At 44.4% G+C, this 25,091-nt stretch overlaps 1 protein-coding gene across 1 annotated transcript in view; it reads right to left on the bottom strand.

Moving 5' to 3' along the window:
* The window catches only part of LOC138267228 (extracellular calcium-sensing receptor-like), a 30,377-nt gene extending 5,515 nt beyond the window's left edge, over window positions 1-24,862 (bottom strand). The window contains exons 1-4 of the mRNA XM_069216084.1: window positions 24,576-24,862; window positions 20,269-20,560; window positions 14,260-15,090; window positions 10,177-10,401 (exon numbers count right to left, since the gene is read on the bottom strand). Coding sequence (XP_069072185.1) covers window positions 10,177-10,401; window positions 14,260-15,090; window positions 20,269-20,560; window positions 24,576-24,862 — 1,635 coding nt within the window. The remainder of the gene's footprint in view (window positions 1-10,176; window positions 10,402-14,259; window positions 15,091-20,268; window positions 20,561-24,575) is intronic.
* Between the last annotated feature and the right edge of the window lie 229 nt (window positions 24,863-25,091).

The raw sequence follows: 25,091 nt of genomic DNA, 5'->3' as shown, positions 1-25,091 counted from the left end.
CCGAAATGTGAGGAAAAAGTGTTTTGGGGCCAAATTTTGAGGTTTGCAAAGGATTCTGGGTAACAGAACCTGGTGATAGTCCCACAAGTCATCCAATCTTGGATTCCCCTAGGTGTCTAGTTTTCAAAAATGCACAGGTTTGGTAGGTTTCCTTAGGTGCCGGCTGAGCTAGAGGCCAAAATCCAGTCTTCAAGGCTGGATACTTGTACACCACAGTACTGCTAGCGGCATTACCTCTTTCTGCATTCAGGGTTAACAAAATGACCTTGTTGCTTATATTGCTCCTAATGCTAGCCTTCAGCAATTGACTCACTAGCCCAGAAAACTGTGTCAGATAATAGTGGTAGGCAGAAAGATAATGTGATTCAACAACAATCACAAACCTTTGTTTACCTAGGTGAACTGTAATTAGAGACTACGCCTTCTGATTCAAAGTCTGAGAATTTCAGGTTTTTAAAGTTTATTGCTACAGGGCAGCGGCATTGTGACAGTGTGGGTGCCACGGTCTGGTGAAGCTTGAGTTCAATTCAAAGTTGGCTTTGGCTAAGCCCATTTTGTTATCGGCTTTAGACATGATAGGTTGCATACAAAGAGAGTGGGATTTGGGTTAATCCACCATTAGTCTAACGCCTGCTCTCACATAATGCTGGAACTTGTTTAAATATACTGTGGGCATTCTTAAAATAGCTTTGCCAGTGCTTTTTTGTCTTACCTTTAATTTGTAGGGAGTTGAAGTTGCCCAAGTACCTGGTGTTTTTATTGCAACCATTTCCGTCTCCACTGTTTTATTTTTTTGTTTTATTTCTTATACTACCTCTTTTCTTTATATTATTTACCGTCTTAGTTTCACTCACTGACTGCTAGGGACAAGGGGACTGCTTTCTATTTTTTTAATATTCTGTAATGACATATTCATGGTGTTGTTTATTTCCAAATCTGCATCTCTTCTGCTACTGTCTAACTTGTTTTTTTAATCCCTATTTCTTGTCTGTCTAAAAATGAGCAAAATAAGGCGCTTGTGTTGACTTCTTTCTATCACCAGTTTATATTTTTTGCCGATGAACACTGCTGAGGATTTTGGTGAGGCCTAAGGTTATTCAGCTTTACCCATTCCATCTGCCTATTGACTCAAAGAGGACGTCTTCTCGCGTGTATTTGGATGTCCATTCATTTAAGATGCCTTTGCCTGACATTAAGGTGGCTACTGCCCCAGCTTTGAAACAGTGTGCCGCTGGGCGCCTCTCTCACTGAGTAGCACCAGCACCAGCATTTCTGCCATGTTTCCAGCGATGCTATTTGTTCCCACTCAGCTCCTCTGGATTATCATCTGCTGTACCCATAGTGTCTTGCTGCATCGCACCTGCCTGCTGGTTAGCATTACACTGTGCCTTTGCTGATGATAATTCTCTTCACACCAAGGGATCCAGGTGGTAGTGAATGACGTCAGTGTGCTGATTCATTTAGTCCTCAACTAGGAATCAGCAGCGCAACATTTCTGCAGCAAAGCAAAGATGCCATTGGCCCTGGTGCAAGCAAGGAAAATGCCCTCTTAGACTGCAGTTGAGGTGCTTCATTTGAGCCGGTGGTTGCCACTCTGGGGGGCATCTGCACTAATTTTTGCAGACCGGCACTTATTATTATTATTATTATTTTTTTGCACCAGGCATTTAGGAGAGCAAAAGAGTAAAGCAAAATACTCAAATCTGAAAGACAAAGTAAGAGACAGATGGGAAAATTGTCACAAAGGGAGTAAGTAGGAAGCTGCAAAAGTGAAGGGGCAGGGATTTCTGGTAGTAGATTAAAGAGGAATGAGGTGGGTTTAGGACTGTGCAGTTTCGTGTTTGAGGTGGACATTCAGTTCCACAGGCTGCGAGGTCCTAGCAGAGCTCTGGGATTTAGCACTCATGATTTTATGTATGAAGCACTGCCCTCAGGGCTCTGGATTCCAGTGCCCCTGCGCCTGCTGCACCAGTGGTAGATGCCGCTGCATCATTGTCGGAATAACATTCATCATTTGGCTTAGCCAATTATCCTGAGTATCTTTCATGGGGAGCGTTCCCAGAGATCGATTGGATTTTCTGAGAAATGTTGCATCTCGATCTGTATCATGAACACCTGTGGTAGCTGAAGGCAAAATTGAGCGTCTGCTTTTTTTTTTTTTTTTTTTTAATTTGCAGGGTCTAAGGTTTTAATTTGTATGAGTTAATGTATGAACTGCAAACAGCACAGCTCAGAAACCGAGCGAGTGATTGCCTCTCTCTGTTTCTCGCCTCGGGCTGTGTCATGGTTGGCTGCATTCGCTCAGTTTTTTACGAACCTGAGAGTCACTAAGTGAATTTGTTCAACCTGATTTTTCTCTACGTCACTGCTATATATATATATAGCACACGACGAAAACAGTGGGGAAAGTTGTCCCTTTGTGTTTGTAAGCTGTGGTGTCTGAAAACAGGGCACTAACTCCAAGAAATATGCTTCAGTGAATTCACTTCACACCCTCCAGGCACATAAACCAGGGGCCAGGCTTTGTGCAGCCCCAGAAAAGCCCATCATGATACGGCTCCTGTACTGTCTACAGTTCATGCATTAAAATGGTGAAATTCTGAATTAAATATATGTTTCTGTAAAGGAATAAAATCCAGCGCTCAGGTCTCAGCTGGGGTTGCGCTAAAACGCAGGACACTACGAACCATACCAATTCTTTTCACAACAATTGCTTCTGGGGCGTTAGCATAAGACAACCTAGCACACGTGTGATGCACGGGGGGTCACAGAAAGGCGCCATCTTGTTACGTGCAGCCTCAGTGCCTTCAGTTAGTGAAGAACACATAAACTTAGATTTGCTGCAGCAGCTGCACAGGGAAATATTAGTGAGAAAAACAAAGATAAAATTTTTCGTGCAGGGTACTACGTTAAGGCTTAGATGATAATCCATGTAACCCCGTCTGTGCCGCGGACGTAATGGTTACATCATGCGGCACAGTGCTCCCTCTGGGGTCCCCCCCCCCAAGGCGGAGATGGAAGGGGAAGACCTTCCTCTTCCACCCCCATCCCTCCCCACCGCCCCGTAATGACATCAGCACGCGATCGCACCCTGACACCATTACCCACTGCCGGTCGCACTGGAAGCCATTTGCTTTCAGTGCGAGTACGGAGAAACAGGTAAGTTTCTCCTCTGGTGGGTGGGGGGTTTAGGCCAAAGAGGCACCGGGTGAAAGGAAAGGCTTTTCCTTTCCCCCGGTGTCTCTTTGAGCATTCCTGCTGCCCGATTGCATTGCAATCGGGCAGCAGGAATGCCCACTAGACGCCAGGGATTTTTTTATTTTTTATTTTAGAAATGTGTAAGTGTTTGGGAGCGGCCCCTTGGGCAAGGGTCGCTCCCATTTGGGGGAATGTTTATGTTGGCCATTTCTGCCCCCCTTGGGGGCAGATCGGCCTAATATTTTTAGGCTGATAGCCACTAGACGCCAGGGATTCATTTTATTTGTTTATGTTTTATATTTTTAGCGTTGGGGAGCGGCCCCTTGGGCAAGGGTCGCTTCCTTTTGTGGAGCATGTTTATTGTGGCCATTTCTGCCCCCCTTGGGGGCAGATCGGCCTATTATTTTTAGGCCGGTCTGCCCCCAAGGGGGGCAGAATCCACTAGACGCCAGGGATTTTTTTTAGAAAATGTTTACGCGTTGGGGAGCGCCCCCTTGGGCAAGGGTTGCTCCCATTTGGGGGCATGTTTGAATGGCCATGTCTGCCCCCGAGGGGGGCAGAAGCCACTAGACGCCAGGGATTTATTTTATTTGTTTATGTTTTACATTTTTAGCGCTGGGGAGCGGACCCTTGGGCAAGGGTCGCTCCCTTTTGGGGGCATGTTTATTGTGGTCATTTCTGCCCCCCTTGGGGGCACAGCGGCCTATTATTTTTAGGCTGATCTGCCCCCAAGGGGAGCAGAAGCCACTTAGACACCGGGGATAGTGTGTGTGTGTGTGTTAGTGGAGGGGGGGCCAACCCCTTGGGCAAGGGTCGCCCCCCTTTGGGGACATGTGTACCAAGGCCATTTCGACCCCCCTTGGGGACAGATCAGCATATTATTTTTAGGCTGATTGGGGTCAGAAACCACTAGAACGCCAGGGATTTTTTAAATATGGTTATTTATGTGGGGGGCGTCTCCTTGGGCAAGGGGCACCCCCCCAAGGGGGGCATTGAACTGTTGGCCATTTCTGCCCCCCTTGTGGGCATATGGGCCTGTTTTGTTTAGGCCCATCTGCCCCCAAGGGGGGCAGAAGCCACTTAGACACCAGGGATAGTGTGTGTGTTAGTGGAGGGGGGGGGTGGCCCCTTGGGCAAGGTTCGCCCCCCCTCCCCCTTTGGGGGCACGTGTACCAAGGCCATTTCTGCCCCCCCTTGGGGACAGATCAGCCTATTATTTTTAGGCTGATCTGCCCCCAAGGGGGGCAGAAACCACTAGAACGCCAGGGATTTTTTTAAATATGTTTATTTATGTGGGGGCGTACCCTTGGGCAAGGGGCGCCCCCCCACGGGGGCATTGAACTGTTGGCCATTTCTGCCCCAGGCCTGTTTTTTTGAGGCCCATCTGCCCCCAAGGAGGGCAGAAGCCACGTAGGCACCAGGGATAGTGTGTGTGTGTGTGGTTTGTTTTTTGTTTGGGGGTGGGCCCTTGGGCAAGGGTCGCTCTCCCTGGGGACACACTACTAAAGGTATTTTCTGCCCTCCTTGGGGCAGATAGGCCTATTTTTTAATAGGCCCATCTGCCCCTGTGGCAGAATCCACTTAGGCACCAATTTCTAAATGCTTGATGGTGGGATGTTTGTCAACTGACGAAGTATTTGCATTTGTGATAATTTTTTTCCTCCTTTTTGTTCTAGTTCAAAGCTTTTGCTTTCTTTGCTGTGGCTCCTTGCGGTTTTGGCAGTGGTTGACCTGCGGTTTGCATAGTTGCATGTTTTAGGTAAGTAAAAACAATTTACTCCAAAGGAGGATTGTTGCCATGCATGAATTACATGTTTGTAGGTGGTGTACTAAATGCAGGTTTGTGTGAAATTGTTCTTAGATTTGTGCAAAATTATATTTGTGTTGTCTTATTTCTAATTTGCTTTTCTTTCTTTCTTTTCAGTGGGATATCATTGGTGATTGCTGTGTCTGTGCAGAGTAGTTGCTGGTGATTCAAGCTTTTTCAGGCAAGTGAGCGGTATAGTTTTTGAGTTTATAACTCTACACTTTATTACTTATCTTACACAGTGCTGGTTGTTGGTGGTGCATTTGTCCAGTTAATTTTCATAGGAAAGATCATGGCTAGCCGCAGGATGACCGCTCAGCAGGTGGTTGGTATGCTTTTTGAGTCATTGTCTGATCACGATTATGAGACGGACTCTGCATCTGAGGCAGAGGAGGAAGTGAGGGATTCTGGCAGTGAAGTTTCTGCCGGTGAGGAATCTTCTGATGAGGAAGCCACACTCAGTGCAGATGAAGGGCCTGTTTCAGAGGAGGACACTGTTGTGCCATTAGTGCAGCAACCTGGGGTTGAAAGGTTTCCCGTTAGAAGACCTGAACTCTGGGTTGCCCCAAACATGGAGCAGCCAGAGTTGCCTGCCTTTAATGGTCTCCCGGGGTGCAGAGTCAATACTGAGAACTTTTTGCTTCTCAATTTCTTTGAGTTATTTGTGGATGATGTGTTTTTGGAAGAGATTGTTGAGCAGACTAATTTGTATGCGGAGCAGTATTTGAGGGACAACGCTGCTAGACTTAGGCCGCACTCTAGAGCTGCCCAGTGGATTCCCACAAATTTGGAGGAGATGAAAAGGTTTTTAGGTTTCACTCTTTTGATGGGGTTGATGAGGAAGCTGTCACTGGTTTCTTATTGGTCTACTAGTCCCTTGATGGCAACAGCTATATTTCCTGCAACAATGAGTCGTAATCGGTATTTGCTTCTTCTTAGGATGCTGCATTTTATTGACAATGCATTAGCCTTGCCACGAGATCACCCTGATTCTGACCGTCTTTTTAAGATTAGGCCTGTCCTTGATCATTTTGTAGATCGGTTTTCAGAGGTCTATGTTCAAGGCAAAGAAGTAGCTGTGGACGAGTCTTTGGTCCTCTTCAAGGGTCGTTTGGTTTTTAGGCAGTACATTCCTAGCAAGAGGGCATGATGTGGAATTAAATTGTATATGCTTTCTGAAAGTAGTACAGGATATGTGTATAATTTCCGTGTCTACACTGGTAGGGATTCCAGTATTGAACTCCCTGGTTGTCCTCCCACTTTTGGAGTTACTGAGAAAATTGTGGGAGAACTTGGTAGACGACTGTTCAACAAAGGTCACCATTTGTATGTAGATAACTTTTACACTGGAGTGCAGTTGTTCAAGGAATTGTTTAGAGTGGACACTGTTGCTTGTGGCACAATTCGTTGTAACCGGAAAGGCTATCCAAGGGAGCTTGTCTGTAAAAAACTTCAGAGGGGACAGTGCAGTGCCTTGCGGAATGATGAGCTGCTAGCTTTGAAGTTTTCAGACAGGAGGGATGTCTACATGCTAAGTACCATCCATGATGAGAGTACATCCCCCGTGGCTGTTTGGGGCCAGGTTGCTGAAGTGCGCAAACCTGTGTGAATTTTAGATTATAATAAGCACATGGGAGGTGTAGATAGAGTTGATCAGAGGTTGGAACCTTATACTGCTATTCATAAGTCTTACGTTTGGTATAAGAAGTTAGCACTTCACCTCTTCCACTTAGCAACCTTCAATGCTTTTATTGTGTTTAAGGATAGGTCTCCAGAGTCAAAGATGACATTTGTGAAATTTCAGGAGTCAGTGATAGAGAGCCTTATTGTGGTGGAACAGACCAGAGTTCCTAGAGAAGCAGTGGTGGAGGATGTGGCTAGATTGAAAGATCGCCACTTTGCTGAGCACCTTTCTCCCACACCCAAAAAAGACTTTCCAGCTAAGAAATGTAGAGTGTGTTTTCGAAGAGGTATCCGGAGGAAGACTTGAATGTACTGCCCAGATTGTCCTTCAAAGCCTGGGCTGTGTGTGGGTGGTTGTTTTAAGAATTACCACACCCAGAAGAATTACTGGGAACAACCATGAGTGTAAACTCATGTCTGTTTTGTATTTTCATGTGTTCAGTTTCATGGTTAGCATTTCTGTCATGTACTTAGTTAGAGCTTTTGTGTTTGTAGTTTTGTAATTATTTCTAATTAGTTAGGGGTTGCTTTGTTTAAAAAAATAAAATAAAATAAAAAGTGATGCCATTGTGTGTTGGGTGGGGCTTGGCTGAGGGTGTACATAGTGTACATATTGACTTGCTTTTGGCTACTGCAACACACTGCCAGCCAAACACCAGTCCACACACTCCCATCAGCTGGTGTGATTGTTGTATCAGGCATGTGGGCGTATGTAAGTGATGGACCCTTGAGTGGCGCTGTCTGTCGATGCGAGTGTTGTAATGTGCTGGGCCCGTGGCTGGCGGCGTGAATGGTCTTGTGCGTGTCATATATGAAAGGTGTGTGAATGGACTGTAAAGTGGTTGGTGCCTTGCTGTGGCTTTACAGCTCACGAGCTCTGAGTCATTGGTTCAGTTTTTTGGCATTTCAGTTATTAACAGTGCATTTTGTTTTTGTGAAATCTCTTGTTAATAAAATTTGATCCATGAGCCATCACTCACCCTTGTGCCAAATCCAACCAGTATGTGTGGTAAAAATTACAAAACCTGCTCCGCTGTAATCAGGCATCGCAGCACACCTGTGACGCGCTAGGTGCCTCGGGTGGGACCCCGATGATGAAGCATGCCACCAACTTGGTTGGTGGGTGAGGGGTCTTTTTTACATAACCTAAGTGCGTTTCTTTTCACAATTTTAGTGTTTGGCACATCACAGACATATGTGGACACATCAAAATGATATATTACAAAACTACCTGTGTTTGGGGGGGAGGGAGCACCTATGTTTTTGGTCCTGGGTGCGGCCTTAATCTAGGGAAACCTACCAAACCCAGAAATTTTTTTAAACTAGACACCCCAAGGAGTCCAGGGAGGTGTGGCTTGCATTTTCTTACCCGGACTCCTCTGCAAACCTCAAAATTTGCTTAAAAAAGCATATTTTCCTGACTTTCGTTTGTACGATCACCGCTCCAGCACAAAATTCCTACTCCCCAGCGTTCCCTCAGTCTCCCAAGTAAAATGACACCTCACTTGTGTGGGTCCCCAAAGCCGAGTCAGCCTAAAGATGTATAAAAGAAGAATAAGTCCCTATCAACTCGCTGTGCTATCCCCTCTATCTCTACAAGTTTTTGGCCTTATCCTGTTGCAGGCACCTGGCCCACCCTCACAAGTGAGGTATCATTTTTATCAGGAGACTTGGGGGAATGCTGTGTGGAAGGAAATTTGTGGCTCCTCTCAGATTCCAGAACTTTCTGTCACCGAAATGTGAGGAAAATGTGTTTTTTTTAGCCCAATTTTGAGGTTTGCAAAGGATTCTGGGTAACAGAACCTGGTCAGAGCCCCACAAGTCACCCCATCATGGATTCCCCTAGGTCTCTAGTTTTAAAAAATGCACAGGTTTGGTAGGTTTCCCTAGGTGCCGGCTGAGCTACAGGCCAAAATCTACAGGTAGGCACTTTGCAAAAAAACACCTCTGTTTTCCGTCAAAAAATGGGATGTGTCCACGTTGTGTTTTGGGGCATTTCCTGTCGCGGGCGCTAGGCCTACCCACACAAGTGAGGTATCATTTATGATATGGTTGAGAGGTTTGCGCCACCGGAGCATTAGAAAAGTGACGCTCCCCAATATTTCCAGGCAGAAATCAACAGAGAATCTCCTCGTGGTTTTACTGCGTATATTTACCACCTGCTCAGAGGGGTGGTCATGCGCGCGCTGCATGTGGTGGGGGTGGGGAAAGGGTTGAGGAGTAAGAAAGGACAAGGTTTTGTTTTTGTTTTTTAATTTCGAGGAAGGACGCACGGCATGCTTCCCTCGACGAGACTTGCCTTCGCTTTTTATCAGGCCATAAATACTCCTAGGTCGGGAGGGCAATAAAACAACAGAAGAAAAAATATTTTACACCCCATGCATATAAATATATATATATATTTTTCATCTTTAGTACAAGACTTTTTAGGCACGTGCAAACAATTATGAATAGACTAAGGGGATTTGCCTGTTCACTACTGTTTACCATTTTGAATACTGTGTGTTTGCCATCATATCCGTGTTTTCATACGATGTATTTTGTTGGGTGCGCGTATAATCTTTATAACATTATTAGAAATAAATATATGTGTTTTTCATGCGAATAATCAACAACTTGAATTCATATGATACATAGGCCCATAAAGAACGTTTACCAATGCACCGATCAACGTACGTAAACATTGTCAGTCTATCAACTTATAGCATTTGACAAACTCAGCAGGAGCCTGTAGGGATTGTTGGGCAGTATAGCCAGTGTGCAAGCATATACTCTGAAAAGAAAAATCTTAATGCTTAATCTTCAGAAAATGTCAATTCAAGACCATTGGGCTGGAAGAGGACTCCTATTGCAACACAATTTCTAATGTATAAACCATGTCTAAAAATATGTTGCGCTCGGGTCTAGTGAAGCAGAGATTTAAAGGCGCATTACATCATTTCTGTCCTTGAGAAGTGATGAGGAAAACACGATTGTTTGTTCCGTGAAAAGCTAGCCCTTGAGAATCTAATTTCCAATGTGCTTGGACTTTAGGTGTATTATAGTAACTTATTCTAAAATGGTTTTAACGAGGTTAAGACGGGCAACGGTCACTATATGCTGACTTTCCCCAAAAAAGCACTTCCCATCCCTACCCATGTGTCCCTTTACCCTAAAAAAAAACAGTTGCATGTAATGTTTTTTACATCCCTTAGTATGCCTGGAGAGGTGTGTTTTGTCCCTCTCAAGTGCCTAGATGACTTTAAAATATTCACAGTGGCGCTTCTTTTTTTGCAGATGATTTGTGCTATGTCATGGGGGACTTTTTAACTTGGGCAATCAAATCAAGATCTAATATTGGTTGTGGTAAACATGATCGTTAATTAATTTATTTCGTTAATTTGTTTTACCGCGATCGTTGTCGATGGATTTGGTATTATTATTATGAGATATGTTTTTTTATGTATTTGATTTAAAAGGAATAAGCCATTAAGGCTGGAGTCTCTTACCTCTGCAGATGCCGCCCAGCGGATGGCAGTGGTGTTGATAAGGAGTCTGTTGCCTCCGGGGGCACTGAGGTCATAGCGGCCCACGGTTCTGTGCATCACTGTGCCATCTGTCTGCAGCTGCCAGTTCACGATGTCGTATTGTGCCAGCGGGTTACCGGAAGTGTCAAAAAAGGCTTTCCTTTCAAAATCATCCCAAAAGTGCACGTTCTGTACATAAGGCAGAAGCTGCATCGGAGAAAATTGATTAAATTGATCAGCAAAGCACGTCTAAGATTATAGTGAACTATATTTTGCAAAATATACAAAGCAAGAAGCAATGACAAAGTCAGTAAGGAGGCTGTAAACTGAAAATGATTGACGGTTGCCTCTGTCCGTACACTCATTACGCACCAGCCATGCAGACCAGCGTGAGATGGGGTCCCTCGTGAAGGACGTCAGCTTGACAGCTCCACATGCGCCCCCATCCCGGTCCTGACCAGCAGTGTTTTACTAGCACATGCTTCTGCTGTCAGAGGGAAGCTTGCTCTGCTGGTACCTATGCAGGACCTCTACTGCATGCATGCGTGTGTGTGTATGTATGAGGGAGAGAAGCTCGCACGGCTGTCGTCTGTGCTGTACATACTGGGGGTGTGAAACAACATACATGCGTGCTGTAGAAGCTTGTAACGCTGCTACCAATGCTTTACATGCCCCCTGTGTGTTAGGGAAGCTTGCACATGTTTAAAATGTGTTTGAGGCTAGTCGACATTTTTGTCCAGACAAATACCACAAGTTTAAACACTTAAAGACAAAATGTGAATGAAAAGGAATGCGAGCAATGTCAGCTCGTTGTTGAACCAATGATAAAATACATTTGCATGCTTGTAAAAGAACCAAATAACATGTACTGCGAGTCACCTACTGCAGGCAAGTGCACAACGTGTAACAACGACCAGAGCAGTAACAGATACGAAGCAAGACTATTTGAACAGCTTTGCAGGCGTGGACTTTTGCTGTAGGTCTGCAGTATGATTCCCGCCAGGGAGAGGTTTCATTATAGAGATCTGTGCAGTAAGCGCTCGTGTGAGGGAGGCAGGCGCCGCTTGTGGCGGGGATGACTGGTTTACATGCACATGCGAGGATTTAGCACCGTGCGTGAGTAATGGACCCAGTGCCCGGACTGCATGCACTGTGCTGCCTGTCCCCTGCATCTCTGAGAGAAGTGGGCGGCGCCTCCGAGGGAAGCTGATGCTGATGCTCTCTTGCTGCGAGTGTTTGTGGTGTTGGGAGCGTGCGGGGTGTGTATGTGTGTTTCTTTATTATGCAACACAAGGACGGGAAACATCCTGAACAACTAGGTCCTAAACAGCTACTTGCCTAAACCACTACTGCTAAAAAACTAAACTGTCTCTACAACGACAGGGACATGCCTCATAAAGGCTAGTGCCAAAGCTGCATGCTTTCACGCCGCGCGTTTTTCTTACCGGTCCTGTTTTTATGGAGAAAGTTTTTGTCTTTCTTTAAATGGCAGACATGAAGTCCTGCGTGGGTGCACAACAACCTTCATGAATCTGGTAGTGGCTTGCTTTAGTCATATTTGAAACAAGCCTGTCACCTGTATCCAGAAGTCAGCGGGCAAGAGTCCACTGCTCCCCAAAACTATTGCATCACAATTGGCACAATAGGCAGCCGTGACTGAAGCCCATACGTTTATCTGCACTGCTTTTAGAAGCGTCGGGTTCTACTGCTGTCCAGACACCCTGCTTTCTCATCACTGCATACCAGTGCTCAATTTGTTAAAAATAAAATCTATTACATGAAGAACTTCCAGGCTCCAAGGTGTTTCCCAGGAGGCCACAGCAGCTTGCACTACGAACTGGACCTGGCATAGCTGTAAGATGCCAGTATAAACACTCTTTACTAAGTATAATGTAGACTTGATATTAGTTATAACCAGTTTAATACTACGGAAGCTTTATATCTTGACACCAAGGTGAGCTATGAGACTAGGGGCATATTTACAGGAAAGTTGTACATCGCTCCCGAAGAGCCATTTTTCTTGCATCACCCATGTCCCACCTCATGATGCCATTGATGCACCGTATTTACAATACAGCGCACCATGGCAGTCGTTAGGACAATAGCGTCAACAGTTTTGTCACTATTGTGGCACTTTTCTGCACTAGTGTCAAGAATTTGGACACTAGTGCAGCAAAGTACAGGGAGGCCCATTGTTTAAAATAGGTGCGTCATTTTAACACCTGCTCTGAGCAGCCGTTTAAAATTATAGAAAAAAAGGCACAGTGAAACGTTGTAAATTTCACTGTGCCATTTCTTTGGGCCTCTCTGCGTCGGAATGCCCCACTTGCATACATTATGCCTGGCGGAGGCATAATGTGGCACAAGCATTGTGCCACTTTGTAAATACGGCACAGGAGAAAGTCCTCCTTAGTCTTGCCTTAGTGGGAAAAAATGATACTTATGCGGTGCAAGGGGCTTATAAATGTGCCCCTAGATCCGGAAGACCGGCGAGGCTGTGTAGTTTAGCAGCATTGCTTTCGATGGGCTTTGTAAGGATACATAGTATATTGTCAGTGACATTTATCGCTTTTTGAGAATATCATAGCTATGTTGACGTTTATGAATTTGGGATTGATTGTTGAAGAATTATGATTGAGTGGTATATTGTTTGTCGTGTAAGTGGAGACCGTTTGGGACAGTAAACTGAGTTATAGCAGGGAGTTTTTTGTTGTTTTTGTGTTTTGCTTCATTGACCAAAGAATAATGTTTGAGGGGTATGTTGACAGCCACGGCAGTGCAGATCTTTTGTCATTTATTTAATATATATAGCAGAAAAATGTTTAATTAATGTATCAGCAAGAGCCCTGAAGAAGCAGTAGGATGCGGCGAAACACATGTAGGCTCTGGCTCCACCTATGTAAAAATTCCCTTTAAAATGAATTGTTGTGGACAGGATCTGAGCTTGTACTCAAAAGGTGGTGTTCTTGATTGTACATATATTCTGATTTGGCTCATATTTTAATCAAAATAGTGAGACATTATGTACACATGATTTGAGTCCAGATTGAAATAAGTTGAGCTTTTTATTGTAAATATTAAATAAGCCCCCTTTAGAAATTAAAATGTTTATTTATATATGTGGACATGAATAATAAACAGGCATATGTCATTTACGATTGTGATTTTCTGGTGGTCGTTGTATAGCAGAAGGTAGGCCTATGAGTGGACATTGAAGGAATGCATTGCTCTCCCTAATTTGGCTGTGCTTCTTACTGAGTATTACACTAAATATGTGACAGTATGGACATTCCCAACCCACCCAAACCTATGGGAACGGCTGGCAGCACAATAACTATTTTTAAAAGTGAATTTAGTTATTATATGAAATGTATAGGGGTGGCTACTTTGCTGTCCCTGTGCTGCTGAGGTACCTAATAAATCTATTTTGGAATAAAAGGCTAAATGTACATTAACATGTTTACCATACAACTCCCTCAAGCTCCTCCTATGTCTTCTTAAGTTATGTCTATTGAGGTATTGGTGAACAGCCCCTTTCCAAACATGCATACCATACCCCTATCCTAAGAAATAGATCTAAGTGTAAGGAATTCCCCAATAAAGGGCACTTAAGAAGGTTTTCAATCCCCTCAGTTTGCTTATTTCGTGAGTATGTATGAAATAGATCATTTTAGAATTAGGAAGTGTACACATTGTTTTTAAAATACCTTTAGAAATTCTTTGGGTTCTCATTAAAATATTAAGTCCTTTATTTCCGAAGTCATCTATGAAAATGGTTTGATTGGTGCTGTTCACACTTTCTTCATCTGTTGTAGCGGACTTTCCAACTGCAATTTGAGTTTTGTGATTTGAGTGGGACATGTACGTAAACCTTCATAACTACGAGGCAACATACCTTAGCACAATTCACTCTGATTTATAGTTATAGGCGAGTGATAAGTCAGGAAATGTACTTTCTAAATTAGGCCTCGTACATTTAACTATCTACTGGACTTCGCTGGTCACTTCAAACCTATACTTTCGAGGGGTGCCAAACTGAACGCATATGCAAAAACTAGCTCTTACTTGCCAACAATGGAAATCCAAGATATTAGCACACGTTCCCTGATTGAAGGGTCCTTCTCTTAGACTGCAGGAATTCAGAACATGTAAAGCCACTGATATGGCATACACTGCCCTGTAGGCATTGAAGCTGACTCTGGGGCTGGTGACATCATTGTAGAACCCATCGACTGTGTCCAGCTTCTCAGCTCCTGTGCATAGATTTGTGGTGATGTTGCAACAGCCTGTTGGTATTTCTGGACCTTGCCACTTACAGCCAAATGCTGCTTCCCAGAACTCCTGAAGCAGAAGGTCATTGGAGAAACGTAAAGGATGGACACTGCTAAAGTATTCTTTAAAGCCCGGCATGTCTTTGCTGTGGATTGCAAAACCAATTGTGCCTGAGAGGATCTTCAGATACTTCTCCACAGACAGAAGTGGTGAAGTTGACCAGGCTTCACTAGCAATGAAGATCCTTCCTGTTATATTTTGTCTCAGGATCTCATTCAGAATGGGCACCAGATGAGAATCAAGTGCGAAGATGACAATAGCATTGGCTGTAGAGTTTTTAATTACTTGGACAATATGATATGCATTCCTGTCTGAATCACTGAGGATGATGTTCTCAGAAAAGGCTATGCATACCCCAGCATTGTGAAGATCCACCTTCAATATTTGAACTCCAGTTTGACCATAATCATCATCTGCTGCAAGGATCCCAACCCAAGTCCAATTAAAATGGATTACCAACTGGGCCAGTCCATGAAACTGAAAGATATCGCTGGGGATGGTCCGGAAGAAGGACGGGAACTGGTTCCGATCACTCAGAAGTGGAGTTGTTGAAAAATAACTGATCTGCAAAAGCATAGAAGATTGTGAGCACATGAATAGATTGATTCACAGCAAAGCATAACATGGAAACTGCAGTCAATAGGTGTGGAACCCTAAGGCCATTACCAAGTTCTACACAATGTTCTGTATTGTGATATTGGAAATTGGCAATAGAAATACATAAAAAAATGATCTTGACTAGTCACAGTATTTTAAACTTTCAGTGCAGCACATTCCTTTGACTACCCTTCCCTATCAATAGCTTTCAGATTTTCACATTTTCTCACTGTTCTTATCACCCTCACTTCCCTGCTCTCTACATCCTTCTTTTACACTTCTATCCTACACCTAGTGTGTCTAGATTCTTGCCTCTTCTGCTCCCAAACACTTTTTCCTCCCAATTACACCTGTAATCTCACTCTTCTTCCTCCTCTCCTGCGGTCTATGGGCAGGTAGTGAGCATAACGAACAACACTGCTGTGTCGCTGCTTCACACAGTAAGTAGAGAGAGAGCGCGACTGATCCCACTTCCTTGCGGAAGCCAGAAGCACAAGGTAAAAATCAGACTGGTAGTGATGTTATGTGTGACAGTTTTTTCAGCTTCTCAGAGGGACGTATCACAGGTTGCCAAGGTGCAGGTGAGCCACCAACCATTTGAGGAGCACTGTTGAACTTGGCCCTTCCTGCAGTGTCATCCCCAAACTTATTGCCTTTGCACTCCTGTTTTTTCAACCTGTTTTTGATGGCTTTTAGGACTTTGTGCACTTTACCACTGCTAACCAGTGCTACAGTGCTGGTGCTCTCTCCTTTAAATGCAGTAGAGTTGGCTTCCCCCCACTGGCATATCTAATTTACTTGTAAGTTCCTGGTAAAGTGGTACCACCTGTCCCCAGGGCCCATTGTTTAAATGCTACTAATGGGCCTGCAGCACTCATTGTGCTACCCACTTAAGTAGTCTTACAGATATGTCTCAGATCTACCATTGCAGCCTTTGTGTGCAGTTCTAAACAGCAATGTGGACCCGTCAAAATACCTGCTAGGCCCAAACATCCCTTTATAATACATATGTCACCCCTAGGGTAGGCCCTAAAAAGCACATAGGGCAGGGTGCCGTGTATTTAAAAAGTTGAACATGTACTTTAAAGTTTTTCTTGTTCTGGTAGTGAAGAACTTCTAAATGCCATTTTCACTACTCTGAGGCCCACCTCTCCCATAGGATAACATCTGGTTAACTTTTTACATTTAATAAGTGATAACTTTTGTTTGGGACCAAGTAGGAATATTGAGTTTGGGGGGCGAAAGAATTGCAATTTGAAAGCCTCTTTAATGCTAAAGTCGCATTATAAAATCACAGTTCTGAAAATACTACTTTTAGAAAGTTGAAATTTTCTTGTCCTAACCATTTGGTGCCTCAAGCCTGTATCCTGGGTCACATGACTAGGTGTATCTGGCAGTTGGTCTTTGTGTATTGCTTCCAGACAGTGGGACAAAGGAGGAATAGGTGGTGGCAGGTTGGGCCAACTCTGACTTGATGAGGAGGAGGAGTTGTCACCTACCACACTTACACATAACTAAAGGCTCTGGCACAGCATACTCACAAAGTGTTTGACACTAGCCTATTGTGCCACCAGGCACACTGGGGCAGGGAGGCAGGAATTTCCAAACACCTTTGGGGGGTGAAAACCTCCTCCAGACCTTCTACTACTTCAAGCTGGCACCAGGTGTAAATATTGAATCGTCAGACCCTCTCTTTATACACCTTTGGACCTGTGGAAGACTCAGAAGGAGTGCTGTGCTGATCTGCAACAGGGGCAGCTACTCTGCATCTTGGACCCAGGTCCGGTAGAGTGACTCCGAGGGCTAATAGGTTGACCTCCTGACCAGAGCCCCAGGTACAGAAAAGGCTCCAACCATCTTGAACCCAATCCAAGGAATTCATTCTGAATGTTGCATCTCCAATGCAAGACTTCACATCGCCTCCCGCAGCCCCTTGGAACAAACCTGCATGATGCATCCTCAATGCGAGATCATGCAACTTTAAGGTGCTTTGGTCAGTGGGCCTAACATGGTACCTGTATCCAGCCCGTGCTCTATCCTTGTCGGCCTCAACTTGTGAGTTTTTCCAGGTCCAGTTCAACCAGATAACAATAGTTGGTGCTCTGGGCTTCTAAGTACAGTTTTCACTAAAATCTTTAAAAATGCATAACTCTGATTCTACTGATTGGATTTTTGTAATTTTGGTCTCAAAAATTGTATTAAAGTTTACTCTTTTCTAAATTGGTGTGAGATTTTTCTTGTGTTCTATTGTTTACTTTATTACTGTTTGAATTGCTGCTTAAATACTTTACACATTGCCTCTAAGTTAAGCCTGACTGCTTTTGTGCCAAGCTACCAGAGGGTTAAGCAGAGGTTAATTTGTGGTTTATGTGTGTCTCACTCTGACATGAATTGTGGTTGTAGCTTGAGTACGGTTTCACCCCTCTCAACCAGTAATCCAATTACTTCCATGTCCCAGCCCTTCAGAGGGCCCTAAATGAATTGAAGGCCATTAAATACCTGTGAAATATGGGAGACTCAGGGGACCCTCATCACATTCTTCAGGGGGCGGGCATCATTTTGTGTTGCACCACAGGCTTCTCCTTGCACCATCCTGGCTCACCTGCACTTTTGCTTTACGGTCGCATCCAGAAGCAACACACAAGAGAAGGACAAGCATGCCACACACCATGCACATGTGTGGTATACATCACTCTGGGAGGGGCTTACAGGTCTCTAACCAACCCCAGAGCATTGGATGTTGCACTAAGGGTTTGATGCTGCAAGAGAAACAGAAAATTACCACTTGTGTCACAATGTCAACCACCCCGTCACCGGTGCATTTGCTGGCGGGTACAGAACTGCAGAGAAAGGTGAATGTATGTTTCATTGTTCCGGTGACCTGAAGGCAAATAAGCAAATTTAAAAGGAAGCAGCCTGCATGATCAGAGACCCCAGTGAGGTGACCACCCATTGAGAGGACTTGTATTGGTTCCTGTTTACTGTGCCTTTCTGGAAGAAGGTATCCATAGCAGGGGCTGGACATTTATTATCTGGATGGTTCACTGTGTAGTAAGTTATAAATCGTTGCTGAGCGGCGCCAGGTCTTCTCCTGTGTACTCTTGTGTTACTTTTCATTGTACTGCAGAATGCAGGAATGTGTAGAATCTTCGTGGCAGGACCTTTGTGTATATTTCGTGGTTGGGTGTATGTTTGGAAGGCAGTGTATGTTTGCCTGTGTTATGATATAAAAGGGCTGTCAATCCTATTTGATGGAGCAAACATCTGTAATTTAAGTGTTTATCGCTGCTAGACCAGTTTCCTAAGACATTGAAAGGCTGCTAAACAGCTGTTACCTCCTGAACTGTAATATTGTTGCCATAACAAGTCTACGACCAGGTGGAAACGTCCCCGCTGCTTTTAAAACCAGTAACTCGGCTGTTTCCACAAGTTAAAACGCAGAGGCTGTGGATAACAAGTTTGGACTCTGTCAGGAACAGCCCGTTTCGCCATAATCCGTTGACAGTTCATAACTAAAAAAAAGGTCATAACATCTGTGGAAGCACAATTTTCTAAATGCGCACATGAGTCAATTACTATTTGACCTGGGTCACACCACAGCTGCCACTGGTCTCCTTCCTATTGTACCACTGGTGCAAAGAGGTGCACGTGCCACTACCTTTACCTGCTGTTGTCTCCTCAGCTTCCTTGCACAGGCTTCAGGTTCTTGGGGCAAGCATTATGCAGCGCCCTGGTCTGTGGGGTTCAATGAGCTTCATACTTACCTTGCACGTCTGGACAGGAATACCTCTGCTGTCATTCTTGGTCTGTTTCAGAAGCAGGAACAGTGGATGAATTAAAACACTGGCTCCACTATTTACTCCAGCCTTTTCCACTATATCACTGGTTGGGGCGGAGTTAGATAAGCTGGTCTCACCTCTGCTTTTGGCAGACTGGAAGAGGGTGGGATTAGACTCCCTCCCTACTCTGACTGCAATGTCCTGCCTTGTCGACGGCTGGGGATGGGACCAGCAAACCTGGCCTACCCCAGCCGGTGGCATAATAGAAAACAGTGGAGTGAGAGGTAGGTCTCAGACCAGGGCCTCTTGTCCTAGAGCATGACGGCTGAAAGCTCTAGGCTCAGAGCAGTCTCAAAACTCTTTACTGTCGTGTTGCTTGGACTTGGGCGAATTAAGCAGCCATTGGAGGGCTGAACATGTTTTGCCCCCCATCTTTCCCTACAGATGCACAGTGGACCCAGCTCAAGAGCAGTGGTACACATTGAACAATGCAGCGATTGTACTGCCGGCCTGTACAAACCTCTGCAATGCTCACTGATCATGAAAGGAAGGGAGCGGGTGGACGAAGACCTAATACTATCAAGCTTTACCAACTCTAAAATGGGATTGGGGTTGGCTACTAATTAGAGAATTTGGAATGGGAATGTTATGGGGGTTTCTTCCAGCTAAGGTGTGTCAGTGGTTTACAACAGAGTTCTGTTAGCAAACCATTGAAAACTTACCAAATCCGAACTTATAGTGGTCACTCAGTCACAAAAAGGAAGGGGACCTCGCTTCTCCCCAAATGTCTGATGCATCACTCAAGTTTAATGGCCTGTGTCCATTGTTCGGTGTAGGCTGGAGTCACTGAATATATAGAACTAATGTTGTCTTATTCACGATTCTCACTAAAGGTCATCAGCTCCATTTACTGCTCTCCCTTAGTTTATCCCAATCCCCCCTTCACTTTTTTCCTGTCCTTAGGTATGCTAGAATCACTTAAACTTACTGAGTTGTTCTCCGTTCTTCTATGCATTGTTGAAATCTTTGAACTTTACTCAGTTGTATCTACGGCCCTCGGTTGAACTGAACTCTACAGGAATGCATAAATAAATAGATAACTTGAGAACACTGAAAGACAGACAAGGCTCCTTTAGGTATAGGAGGTACTTTCACCTTCAGAAAGGATAATACTGCTGACCAACACATTATGTGGATGAATAACAATAATAATAATAGGAAGAAGAAGAAACAGAATATGTTTTACACAACCTCCTGATGCATTTTTGCTGCAGTATAAACAGAAAAGTTTACTCACTCAGCGGTACACAAGAAGAACAAACCCAGGAATCTGCTCATGTTGGGACCTTAGTGAGAAAGATCTTACCTGCGGGTATCTGTAGAGGCCCAGCACCCGTGCAATAGGGATGGACCCCTTGGAGCCTCCATCCCCAACTATTCCTGCCAGGGGCCCCCCACTATAGCAACGGTAGTTCACAGTATGCCTCTCCTGGCCTGTCAACATCCATAGTGTGCCATGAAGGGCACGCTGGGGATCCGCACACGAGTCGTAGATCAGGAACCCTAAGGTGATGTTGGGCAGCAGGTTGGGGTTTCTGTTGATCTCCTCAATAGCAAACACCATGGCCTGGAGCCACTGGTAATTCTGGAAGACAAATCTATAAATTGCATTTTAAAAGAGGTTATTTTAACATGAAGTGGCTTGCTTTTATTTTGTGTTATAAGTATACATTTTTTTATCTTTTCATACCTTTTTTAAAAAGCTAAGGCTGCTCTGGAAGTCTAAAATTAAAGCAGACAAAGAGTCCAGGGACTGAATCTGAGTTGCACAATAGATAAGAGCAACCATTTTGAATCTGAGGCCAATTTTCCATTATCGCTTTGCAGTACACTTTGCTCCTTGGAGACACTCTGCACACAGGAAGACACTAGTCCCAGCAGTCAGAAGACATTTATTGGAAGGACTCTGCGACACTGCATGCATTTATACGGTTTCATTACATACCACCGCCACCAAATCAAGCTTCCTTTCTGCTTAAAAGATACAATTTTCATTGGACATTGATTTTATCTAGTGGGATGTGCCATATCGAGTATGATTTCCAATGCCTATACCATCAGTTCAAGTAAGCTGTGCCTGCTCAGCGTCACTGCCCTTTGGAGGTCAACATGAATACACAAAGGAAATAAGTTGGGTAGCCAATTGGAATGACACAGTATCTTTGGCCTTTAGACACGAATGGGAAGCGTCAGTATTTACGATATACTTTGCCTACTGACCACAGATAAAGCCCGTCAATCTCTTTTTTCTCTTACTCCCCTAGCTGCAAATATTAGCAAGAGCTTAGAAACAGGATTATTTCTGGCAAGGGGTTTTGTAGGGCTCACACGATGGCTGATAATTCACTTTGGTGGGCAGACACACCCACCACTAGATGTTGCATAGTGGCTACACTTTTGCCATGAGATTTGATATTTAATGGTGACTTCACACTTCTCAAGAATATTCTGGTAATGAATGCTGTTTCATGTATCTGGACAAGGTCCCCAAAACAGTAGCATTCCCTTGAGGATGGAGGACTTCGCCTTCCTATCAGAAACTCCCACCTTATTCATGGTCTAGAGGTGACGTTAAAAACTGGAGCCATGTGACATGGGTTTCCATCCCAGCCTCCACATGGGACTAAATTGAGTTCTATTGGTCATTGACTTTTTCAAACTCGCCCCCCTTCTCTTTTTGGTAAGATTGGTATATGATACTAAGAAAGCAATGGAACAGAACTCATGATGTGCATTACCTTGGAGGGGACAGTTCACAGTCTCAGACTCTCATTACCAAAATGTGCTGCTGTGGAAAGGTTACAGACCTTCACAGTTCAGCATTGCAGATTCAGTTCTCCTAGTTTACTAAGAGGCTTGATCCTGGGCAAATGATGCTCCCCCCGTTCTTCTGACGCATTATGTGCCATTATGTAGACCTTGAAACATGCTCAGTAGAGGAAAGCACAACGCATTGTGTTCCCAGACCAGCACTCACATTGACACAATAAGTCGGTATCATATTTTTAGAGTAAAAGGGTCTCATAGACCGATAACGACCATTAATTCTAGCATCACTCTACTGATGAATAGCCAAACAGCATTTATAAAAACAATCTGTCTTTACTCCTACATTATGGCTACAATAAAAATATGCTAAACTTCCAACACCTCACAGAGATGTGCATAGTGGATTGCAAACTTGTATAAAGTTGATTTTTTTTCTTTTCTTCGTGCAATGAAATTGCTTCACAAGGGGCAGCAGGAATGAGCTGGTCATTTATTTGTTTGGCCAATAAATGCGGGGAGGCGGCCTTCAGTGTCCCGAGAGGTGTCTCCTGAAGCTCCAGTGCCTTCCACAGCACGTGTTCACATTCCTGCTTCAGCATAGCTGCACGTGAAGGGGTTTCTAGACCAGTGATTTAAATGGGGAAAATAAGTGCAGGTACTCATCAATGTGAGCTGTGAATGGGGGGGGGGGAGGAGTAATTGTGGGCGGGGCTACAGGTGAAGCAGGAGGCAAACTTTTAATGTGGGCCACATTTTCTTGGTGCCAATTGTGCATGACAATATAGAAATACTTCTACTAGCTGTAGAGTGTTTGTTTTTTCCTCCTATGTGCAAAAGGATATATTTATTATTTTAGTAATTCTATACCAATGCAGATTGTATCTGAGTCTGTGAACATTTATGAAATGATTTTTCTCATTGTGCACAACAACAGATATTGTAGGCAATTTGAGTTAGAAACCTGGATAACGATAGGCATATCCCTTATGGCCTTCATCCTTTAGGGTGCACCTTCCACTTTGCATCTTTTCATCCTTTTTCTCTCTGTTGCCTTCTCCGCTTTCACATAGTAAACCTCAAGACAGAAGTCACAGAGCCAACTCAGTCATCGTCTATTTCTCAGCACGCACCAACCAAGGTGACTCAAAGCCAGCCACGGCTCCTTCGGTAGGAGCTCGAGGCTCCGTACGGGAGCACTGGCAAGTGAAGTGCTTGCAGGGAGCTAGAGTGCTAACACGTGAGATGAAAGGCTTAAATAACTGGTTGAGATAAACGCAGTGGGATGAGTTGAGCCAGCATATGTTAACGTAAAGCGAATAATAAAACGAGAGGCACCGAGGTAGAAGAGGAAAGCGCAGGGCAAATGTGCTGTGAACTGGTGAGAGCTGTGTGAGTGAGGTGAGGCAGGATTGGTTACTTAGGGTAGGTTGAGTAAATCAAACAAGTTGGGTCAATGCAGAGTGGAGAGCCGAACACATCTTGCATAAGAATATGGAGGGTGGGTGAGTCAGGCACAAGGGAGCACATGGTGGCCTGGACGATGACCGGTTGAGTAAACCAAGTGATCTGGGTCTGTGGGAGAGGCAGGCATAGCTTACATAAGGTAAGCAGAAGATGTGCAAGGCATCTACGGGCTGAAAAATTCCAGCACATTGTAGGTAGGGTGCCACATTAAGTTCAGGAGACCTTAGGATCTTTAAGTAGTTTTTTTTAGGGTGGACCAGGCTTCCTGGGCATTGGAGAGATACAAAAGAGATGTTAGTACAACTTTCTAATATTTGGGTGTCCCCTAAACATTCCTCAAACTGTCATGTGTAAACAGAATGAAAAGCCTAGACCTGCAAATGTCTGCTGCCAAATATATCTCATTCAGGAACATTGTCATACAAAATAAATCGATCGATGTAAATTTCTCCATCTACAGCAGTCTCACTTAAGCTGCCACCTACAACTGACCTTGGTTTTCTTACTATTCGAACTGACGTTCACGTATATTTGGGGGGAAGTGCTTCTGCTAGGTATATGCCAGCAGTATTTGAGAGATGTGAATAAATAGCCGAAATTTCGATTTTGTTTTTGAGACTCTGCTTTTTAATTTATGTTTTCAGTTACTGCGCTTTTTATTTCATCTACGTTACGTTCGAGGTAGTTTTCAGTGTCCACTGTGTGTTTCTCATTCCCTTTGGGTCTGCTGTGCAGTTATCCAGCTTGGATTTTTGGCCTGGCTTAGCAGAGCAAGTTGACATTATTATTATACTATGTTGTTACCACTTCTTTCAAATCCCAAAGGTACACTGACTCATCACATCACTCACGCGTTGTAGAATCATCACATCACTCACGCGTTGTAGAATCATCACATCACTCACGCGTTGTAGAATCATCACATCACTCATGCATTGGAGACAGAAAGCAATTCTTTCTGTTTTTCCCCGTAGCATATTTGTTATATTTTAGGCAGGGCTCGTGCTTGTTTTTTACTATCCATCTTTCCTTTCGTTCTTTCAACTCTGTCTTTCCGAATTACTTTGCATGTATATTTATCTCCCACTGTTTTCCCTTTATTAATTGTCCCGTTGTTTTCTCAGTTTTTTGTCTTTTGTTCTTCTTTTTCTATCTTGGCATGTTAAAAGGCTTTGCCAAAACCAATAGGCCTGGCTTTCGCGAGCTCACAAGCAAACATGCACAAATGATGTGCTCATGCCTTAGCACATTAAACACAGACATACTGCCGTTGCCGATGATTCTTAAGTATTGTTTAGAATAAACGTGCACAGCTTTTCATACAGAAAAGTAAACCAACATTAACATAGCAACGAGGCACCTCTGAACTGGGTGTCTTACGTTCGGCAGGTGATCATCTGCGGCTCTGCTTCGAACGTGGTTTGAGAGCTGACTTTGTCGACGTGGAGCGGGAAGATCCCTCCAATCAGGATGTCCCCAGGCCTGGAGACTCCAGTCACTTCAGTGCTGTCAAGCTGACACCCGGGCGCCGCCCACCGCCCAGTGCATTTTGGCACCAAGCAGGCCAACAGAAAGTGGCAAGCCAAGTGGCACAGGTGAAGAACTTTAACAAATCTTGGCAAAGAAACACCTTTGACTGCCTTGGCTGGTGAACAGAAGGCTATCATTGCTTCATCTGTGGGTCGGGGTCTCCTGAGCTCCTGCTGAGGTGGGCGGGGCACTGGAGCCAGGGGATAAGAGTTATTTCATAGCAACAGGCCCTGGCTCAGCGGCTTTCTGTTCCTCGGTCCTCTGGCTCTCTCAGCACCACAACAAATGGCAGTAGGACTGACATGTGAGAACAGCAAGTCAGAGCTCCCCTTGCATCTGCTGTGCAGGATAAGGTACACGAGACTG

Source organism: Pleurodeles waltl, chromosome 12, assembly GCF_031143425.1.
Source record: "Pleurodeles waltl isolate 20211129_DDA chromosome 12, aPleWal1.hap1.20221129, whole genome shotgun sequence".
NCBI classification, from domain to species: domain Eukaryota; kingdom Metazoa; phylum Chordata; class Amphibia; order Caudata; family Salamandridae; genus Pleurodeles; species Pleurodeles waltl.
The sequence above is the reverse complement of the archived record's forward strand: the minus strand, read 5'-3'. Positions and strand labels throughout refer to the sequence as shown.